We start from the raw sequence: 8,892 nt of genomic DNA, 5'->3' as shown, positions 1-8,892 counted from the left end.
CCTTCTCTCTCTGTCTCTCTCTCATGCTCTCTCACACACACACACACACACACACACACACCAGGTCAACAGCTAAACGAATGGACTGCTTCGTTTCTCTGTGACAGATCGTCTAACTATGGATAAATCCAAGCAGGCTGGTGAAAAAGGTTGTTGTTGCTGGGGGCTGCTGCTCTGTCTCAACTGAGGGCCAACTAAAGAGATCTACAGTTTTAACTGCATTATGCACATGTGCCGTCTCTGAAGCCATGCTACTGACTTTTGTGGTTACACACAATGACACAAGTGTAATAATATCCAGGAAATTTGAATGATTTCGTTTTTAAGCAATTTTGTGTTTTAAATTGACTTGAGTATTTTTCGCTATCTAATAAATAGTTTGAAATGGAAAAAAAAAAACTTTCTCGTGCGTCACTAAACGTTCCTCCTGCGCACTGGTAATAGCCTGTGTTTATCTCCCATTATTGTTTCTGTTTTATTCTCCACTAGTGGTCTACGAAGATTGCATTTTATTAAATGGTTAAATAATTAACAATGCAACACCTGACTGTATTCGTTATAATTATTGTTAGCTATTACCACAGTACACAGTACAATAATGTGTGCAGTAATTTGTGGGTTACATCTTGTTATTTTAAGTAGGTCCATTTAGTCTCATATTAAGCTGCTTCTTCCCTCCTTTTTATTTAGGCACATCTTTTTTTCTAGAGCGATATTTGGCCTTCGTTGCTCTCCCTGATCTCTCTCTCTCTCTCTCTCTCTCTCTCTTTGCTCTCTCTCTCTCGGGCGTCTCTGTTCTTTTCTTGTCCTTTTTTCATTCTCTTCGACCTTTCATCCTCTGCCCCGCGTGGCCTGCGGCGGTGTGGGAAAGAGGCTGGAAGTGACAGCCTAATTATGAGCTCGAGGCCTGTTTATTACTCATTAGACAATTCACTGTACGGCCTCTACTAAATGAATAATTTTGTATATATTAGTGAATCACAATATTAGGTCCGCCAGCTATAGCCCGAGCGGAACCCATGCTGCTCTCCGACAAAAGAAATAAACGCGACACCAGGAGGTTCTTTAATTTCGTCCACAAAAGCTCGTGAGAAGATATGACAAGGAGAAATTACAGCAAGGGCGCGTGGGAAAAATGAAATTTGCGCACCTGCCTTCCTTTTAAAAGCCCATCGTCCTACCCCCACAGCATGGTCTGTGTTTTAATGTACGAATGCCGGGTTGACACGGAATGGAGTCTGTTGCTTTATTACTGGTCCGTTATCGTTTGTTTAAGTAGCCTACATCTTTGTTTCACGTGTTGATGTTTTAGAAGAGGTTAGGCAGGCAAAAGGGCTATTGAAAGTTTATGGTGCGTGATTCATGAAAGGCTCGTGGGCAGATCATGTAGACATATTGGGCCACAATAATCAGTTCCACAAGGAGTGCATGACGAGGGGCTGCTTGAGGACTGAAAACGGCACTTTTGCCAGCGTGGCAGATAAACGCAAATGACACAAGATGGAATGTTACGGAATAAAGGAATATGGCTTTTTTTGCAGTCCACAGGCCTAGATAATACTAAAATAATACCAAAAAAATGTTCCTTTCACACTCAACCACTATTTTAGAGCTCTCCACTAAACTCTCCATTGAAAAGTTCATTTATCACAGTCATATTTGTTTACTATGAAAATATACATTTTTACATTTACCTTCAATAGAAATCTATGTTTGTCTCTTGGAAATCCTCATCAACGTTAAATAGGCCTACCTATTTGCCCGACTAATTAGACCATTTTTTCCTGTCAAAAAAGTTCCAGCAGGAAACGTCACGTTTCGTCCTTTCTAGACAGAAATATTTATGAATTACTATTGGATTGTGATTTTTGGTTGGCCGGCTAATTATTCCAAGAAATTAAATAATGACATCTCCATCTCTCACCGACTGAGAGAGAGAGGGAGAGAGAGAGAGAGATTCATTTTGAATCCAGAACGTCTGTTCCAGACACTGACAGTCTCTCAGCCTGGAGCCTGCTGCCCATGTGAAAACCAAGCCGAGCTGTAGGCTCACAAATCCACCGTTCTCCAGCACATCCACCCATAGATGTCGCTGCAATCTTTCACATTCACTACTCGTGCTCACAAGGCTCTTGCTTCCCAGTGTTCCAAATGTTTAAATATTTAAAACACATTTTCGATTACTAGAAAGGAAGTAAAGACAATTCTAGTTGTGCTCTTATAATGATAACAATAACAACAGACCAATAATAATAATAATAATAATAATAATAATAATAATAATATGCTTAAATTGATAGGGATTGTATAATTTTAGTGTTAATACTTAGCCTACTTTTGGTCTGTCATTGTTTGGCTAAACATAATGAAGACTGACACCATCATGCCAAGTCACCAGGACATTTTCTTAAAAGTTTACATTATAGTGTCATCTCCACTAATCCATAACGCACAACCCATGCCGGGGCTGGGACATACACACTCACACACACAAACTTGCTTCTTAACACCACAATTTCTCTGCACTGTCATTCCAATGTCCGTTTCTTTGAGACATTAATAATTTATCGCCGAATCGACTTTTCTTTCTGACAGATTAGATTCGAAGCATTTGATTTTGTTTGGGCAGGGCGTTCCCACATTATTACTTAATGACCAGCCCAGCTGCCTGCGTCCCTTTCCCCGCTCAGGAACCATCTGGCCTGTGATTAGCACTACAATGCGCGCCCCCGACAGACACTGCGGCAGTGGGCTGCAAGAACACACCACTACTATTGAATGTTCACTCGACTCCAGCTTCTCCTGTCAAAATAGGCAAATACACTCCCCCCCTAAAAACAACAAATGAAAGCCTGTTAAATATTGAAGTGCTATTTTTTGTCGTTTAAGTAACGGTCTGACAGTGGCTTATAGTAAACACAGACAACCAGCAAAATTGTTGTTACAAAACCTGCTTGTAAATATATCAGTATTAGGACGGTAACTATTATCATATTAATTATTTTATTATTATTAATACAATAATAATAATAATAATAATAATAATAATAATAATAATAATAATAATTCCCCTTCATAGCAATTAAAAAAAATATTGTTATTGTCATTTTTGTCACGTAACACAGAAAGACATGTTGTTTAAATTTATGTATAATTTCATTTAGTTTATTAAACAAAATATATGATCTGAACAAACTCCGTCAACGCTCTATTTACAAATTCATTGTATCACTGTATTTACAAAGGGAAAGACACCAACACGGGAAAGACAAAAAGCCTACCAAACCTCCCCAGGAAAAGGGTGGATATCACGGGGGTTTTATGTACAGTAAGAGAGCAAGTCCTTCCTCGGGCTCCTTAAGATGCACTCCCTTGATTTTCTATTTTCTTTCTCTTGTTCTGATGCACGGGCATGTTTTAGAGTCCGCTCATGAAGGCAAACAGTCTCTTCTCAGACACGCGGTCTGGATCAGGCGGAAGACAGGGCTGTCAGAACTCGTTGCGTCGCCTCTTGTTGATTTCTGGGGCTGTGGGATACAGAAGGCAATTTTAAATAAACGCAACTTTTGAACAAAACCTTTCAGCAGGAAGCCTTTATCAAGCCCCGACAACAAAATAAAACCTATCTGTGCTAATATAAAACTGTCAACGTCTGCTCCTAGTGATGTCACACTCGCATTTACTACAGCTCTCTGTTCTGCCTAATGCAATTTGCCTTTTGCGCCAAAATTGGCCATTTGTCACAGAACCCATTTCCTCAAATAATGTGTCAAGATGGGTCTCAGAAGAGCCGTAGTGGGGCATGATAAAATCAGTCTTTCACTGACTGCTACTGCTGGGCAGAGGTTTGAGGTAAACGGTGGCACTTGAAAGCTGGGAAGCGTTTCCCAGCCGGACGGCTCTGGGGGCGGCCGTTCCCCGGGGTCTTTAGGGGCTGCCGGATAAGTAGTGACTCTCCCGGGAGAAGAAGGGGGAGTAGGGGGGCGCAGGCCTTTTGTCACCGGGAGAGCTGAAAGTCTTTTATTCAACCGCATATTTCCCCTCAGCTAATGTTGTCAGCCATGCGAAAACCACTGATGTAGGAGTAAGACATGAAGTAGGAGGGCTGCTCTATATTTCAGTTAAATATAAATAATGATTCAGCACTGTAGAAATGTATAATAAATATTTGTATAACCCCTACAAATAGATCATAAAACCACAGTAGGCTAGTATATAAAAACTAACGTAATTTCTTTGACCTGTATAAAGCTGCACATCACCAACAACAACAACAGTAATGATGATGATGATGATGATGATAATAATAATAATAATAATAATAATAATAATAATGCAATGTTTCTTTTAGCCGAAATGCTAGTGGCATAATTGTTGCAATATTTAATTTGCAATAGCCTTTTTCAGTAGTGGGCCTACCTTTCATGGATTGGTCGGAATGATGACTTCAAGGGTTGTGTTGGCGATTCAGCTCCTACATTTTCCCGATCTGAAATAAGAGGTGGTGGTAATGAGATAAAATCCTTTTCTCTTCTGCGTGGACTTAAACGTTGTTGTTCAAACTTATGGACAACCGGAATTACAAAATACACGATAAATATTGCATGGCCCTGGAAGACAACAATTAAACTACGTCTATAAGACCTACAATTTAAAATAAATAAATTAATTCAAAAATATATATATACAAGTATAATTGCGAGACAATTAGTAGTGACTGTAGCGTTGCTATATATCGTTTGGTAGCTGTTGCTGTAGCTGGTACTTCAGGTGGTGTGCCATGTATTAGCCTGGGCGAATAGGGCCTAGAGAGATGGGTACCTGAGTGTTTGGGACTGAGATCCTCTGGACTGCTTTCGCGGCTCAGCGACGCTACCGATGACAGGAGCACTGCAGAAGGCTGCTGCGTGTGGAACTGGTGACTGTGGTGATTATGGTGATGCTGATTTACTCCCAGGAAAGACCTGACATTGAGCAGGGAGTTCTGGCCCAGGAAAGCGCCATTTGTCCAGTTGTGAAATTTCCCAATCTGGCATGTGTAAAGTCCGTGGCTCGACAGGAAGGCCGGGTGCTGGAGCTGGGCCGCTGTGGGACCGGTAGGGCCAGAGGGTGACGTAGGTTTCTGAGAGCTGTCAGGACTTGTGGCAGTCTCTGCTAAGGACCATATTTTAGGCTTATTGTTCACCGGAAGCGGAAAACTGCCCGGTTCACCCGGAGACAGTACCCTGGTGTTGTTGTTGCTGTCAGATGAGTCTTTTCCAACAGAAAGAGTGTTTTTAGATTTCTCGAAAACCTCGTGTGCTTGCAGCGCAAGAACCCGCCTTTTCTCCAGGTTCTCCAAGTCCACGCGCTCCCTGGCCTCTGCCTTTTCCTCTTCGTCCTCGTTGCTTTGATCTCCGTCGTTATCGTCAATCTTATCGATATCTATGCTTTCCAGATCAATCTCCTCCTCGTCCTCATGCTTCTCGGCGTCACCCTCGTTGTCACTGCCAAAAATGTTTCCATCTTCGTCTTCTTTACTCCTTGCCCCCCACGTCACCTTGTTCTCCTTCTTCAGCCTCCTCCTGGCGTTGGCGAACCAGGTGGACACCTGCGTGAGGGTCATCTTGGTGATGATGGCCAGCATGATCTTCTCGCCTTTGGTGGGGTACGGGTTCTTCCGGTGCTCGTTAAGCCAGGCCTTCAGTGTGCTGGTGCTCTCCCGAGTGGCGTTCTTAGGCCGGGCTGGGTCACCGTACTGAAACTGGCCGTATGGGTAGAAGGCCGGAGACGTGTGTGCAGCGAAGCTGGCGGGATGTACGCCAGGACTGTCTTTTAGGTCATACTGTGAGCCCTAGGTGCCGAGAAAACACAGTGTCAATGTCTCAAATTGTGGAGGACATGAAGCTTTTAAACGTCTCTACACGACCAATCAAAGTTTACTTTAATAGGCCACAAAGCCCACTGAAGTGGCTGTCAAGTCTGAGAGTGCACGCAAAACCTGTTTGGTGCTAATAGGGCTACATAGTAAACTAAGCCTACTTTAAACCCCCAGAGGTCTCAAAGCAGACAGATATTACATCCCATAAGCATAGCATTAATTATTTTGAATTTTGAGTAAATTTACTCGGGGAAAAACAGTTAGATAAAACTCGCAAACAAATCTGTGATCATGTCCAGCATACAGATAAAGCACTCATACACTGAACAAAATACGCCTTGAATATCGTCTATATTTTTGCAACGTTGAATAATTCTATTTTTGGGACTGAGCTATGTATTTATCTTTGGTGGGCATGTAAAAATTATGCAGCGCTCATTTTAAGGAGTTAGTTGGTCTAATGCCTACATGCATGGTCTAAAACACCAGCAACATCTTTATTTAACAAACTATTACAGCGCTTTACAATCGTTCAATACTGAGGTAAAATTCAACAAAATGTATTTGTTTACATGAGTAGGCCCATTGAAGATCAACCGAAAATGGTAAACATTAGGCCTAGTAGGCTACAAAAAATAAAAGTAAGAAATACTATCCTTTCACAAACAGTAGGCCTACAACTTGAATAAATAAGCCGATAAGATTTCACTGAATTTATGCAGGCTGTATGGAGGGCCTGTAAAATTATTAGGCTGTCGACAAAATTAATTATCGAAATATGTCTTTGCCTTTGTTGTTATTCCAGCGCTGTTTATAACCAAAATGGGGTAACTATTAAACACTTGGCACCCCCGTAGTCTCTTTTCATTTTTATGTTTTTCTAAAGTGTAGGCTACTTCCCTGCTCTACGCAAACTCACATCGAACATGTGACCTATTGCATCTGACAACAGCCTGCAAAACAAATGTAACCCCTCAGCCGTTTATTTTTGGATGTATTTTGAAATATGAAGCTCTCCTCTAAATCGTGCAAAACAATCAGTTTACGCAATAATCTTCGTTTTTTTTTAATTAATTTGTAACGTTAAATCCAATCCAAATGATCAACTTTCTTGTTGCAGAGCTACGTTATTGGGCAACCCATATGCAAAAATACAAAGTCATGCTCAAGACGGAGGTTTTACTTGACGCTTAAAATTATATTTATTAAAAAATGCACAACATAATAATAAAATGCACAATATCCTTACCATTTGCGAAAAGAGCGCCAGGTCCGCGCTAGTGTAGGGCAGGAAAGCGCTGTAATGCTGGGCTGAGTACGGGTTGGCATACATGCCCAGCACCGAGCTGACCGCAGCTGCAGCCGCCGAAGGGCTGTTCCCGATCTCAGCGCTGCCTCCGCGGCTGGATGGAGTCAAAACTCCCGGCCTGTCCCCGCCATACACCGCTTGGGAGGCACTTAAATACTGTGGGTAGCCCAGCTGGGGGAAAGACATCTCCTTGGCCACGCCGTGCCCGAAACGAACAAAATCAAGACTCCACAAAAAAGGCGAAGGAAAAGAAGTCAAAAGTTAAAAAGTGCCTGAACACGGAAGGAGCGAAGCGACCGAGCTCTTTCTTTGCGCGGCTTCAAATCTCAGCTTCTCGTCTTGCAGCAAGTCCCTTGGATGTGATCAGATCAACTATTGAGCTCCAACTGATGTGTCTGCCCCTAGGTCCCGGGCTGATCTCTCAGATACAATGTGAAGTTGATGCTTTGATTGGCATTCCGCTTGAGCTGCAGGCTCCTCCTAGCGCGCCCATGTGCACAGAGTATTGGCTGCGCGCGCTCTCCCGTGCTTCAGTATTGTATGCTAAATGTTTAGCATTAGAATCCATTCAGCGGAGTCTTTCTGCTCTGTGACAGCCTGTCTACACGATTTTACAGCTGCCCAACACCGGCAAAATAAACTCGATAGCTACACGGAATTTACCTCGCATTGATCCAAATTGTTATTAACGGTGGAAGTTCATCCATGTTTTGGGATTTAGCATTTTCCTCAACGGTATCAATAGAATGTTTATATTTCCATGAGGTTTTTATCAGCATTATCAACACCGTGAGTTGGCACACAAGCATGCTCGTTCTGTCAAATGCCATGACCATATAGCCTGCATCCGAATTATTTCTCAGCAGTGAAAATACTTGTTTTGTTTTACATTAAACAATAGGCAGAGATGTAAAAGTTATATATTTGCCTACATATGCGGTTTAACGGTCATCTACTTTTTTGTCAAACTGTTATTGCAAAGAGATTTATTTTTTTCTTCTTTTACAGTAGTTTTTTGTTTGGCTTTTTCATGTTTTGCATTCAATAATCAACCAAACCTAATCCTTGTAAGTCTATTAAAGTTTTACAACCAGACAGAAACTTCTGATGACTTGGCAGTTATAGTGACATTTTAGCGATTTCAATGTGATTGCAAAGAACACACAATTACGTCTGACTCCCGCATTCTTCTTATTCAAGAAAGATGTCTCACACACACACACACACACACACACACACCGAGAGAGGGAGCAAAAGAGAGGGACAAGGGTGAGATGGAGAGAGAGAAACAGACACAGAAGGGGGGCTTTGTATATAAGTTCCATTGTTAACTCCTAAAAGAGATGATGCGTGATACGAAATGCCGAGAGCAGCGCTTTAAATAGAGCAGAGGCACAGTTGGAAAAATGGCAAAGCCACAAACGTAAGAGAGGAGACTTATCTCTCTAACTGCGGTCTGACTGTTAACGTTTTGATTTCACAGCCATGTGGTCGAGCAGTTGCAAAACAATGATCTTAGCTAATTCCATCATATCTTTTAATCATCACAAATACGGCGCGTGTGCTCTCCCGCTGTTAAATTGAAAGAGGCTTAACGTAAAACACCTGTCGTTGGGAACGAGATAAACAATGAGTTCAATATCGAGTTATATATATATATATATATATATATATATATATATATATATATATATATACTGCGTTGGCTATTGAGTAAAAATCA

General features: G+C 41.7%; 1 protein-coding gene across 1 annotated transcript; it reads right to left on the bottom strand.

Annotated features, from left to right (window-relative positions):
- Nucleotides 1–3,160: 3,160 nt before the first annotated feature.
- irx1a (iroquois homeobox 1a) lies at nucleotides 3,161–7,606 on the bottom strand. Its single transcript, XM_042107148.1, has 4 exons — nucleotides 7,110–7,606; nucleotides 4,822–5,833; nucleotides 4,420–4,489; nucleotides 3,161–3,527 (listed from the first exon to the last, which is right to left on the bottom strand). The coding sequence occupies exons 1-4, from the start codon at nucleotides 7,353–7,355 to the stop codon at nucleotides 3,470–3,472; spliced, it is 1,386 nt and encodes a 461-aa protein (XP_041963082.1). The 5' UTR covers nucleotides 7,356–7,606; the 3' UTR covers nucleotides 3,161–3,469.
- Between the last annotated feature and the right edge of the window lie 1,286 nt (nucleotides 7,607–8,892).

Source organism: Alosa sapidissima, chromosome 10 (assembly GCF_018492685.1).
Source record: "Alosa sapidissima isolate fAloSap1 chromosome 10, fAloSap1.pri, whole genome shotgun sequence".
In the NCBI taxonomy this organism is placed as follows: Eukaryota; Metazoa; Chordata; class Actinopteri; order Clupeiformes; family Clupeidae; genus Alosa; species Alosa sapidissima.
This window is presented reverse-complemented; position numbering and strand designations above follow the sequence as displayed.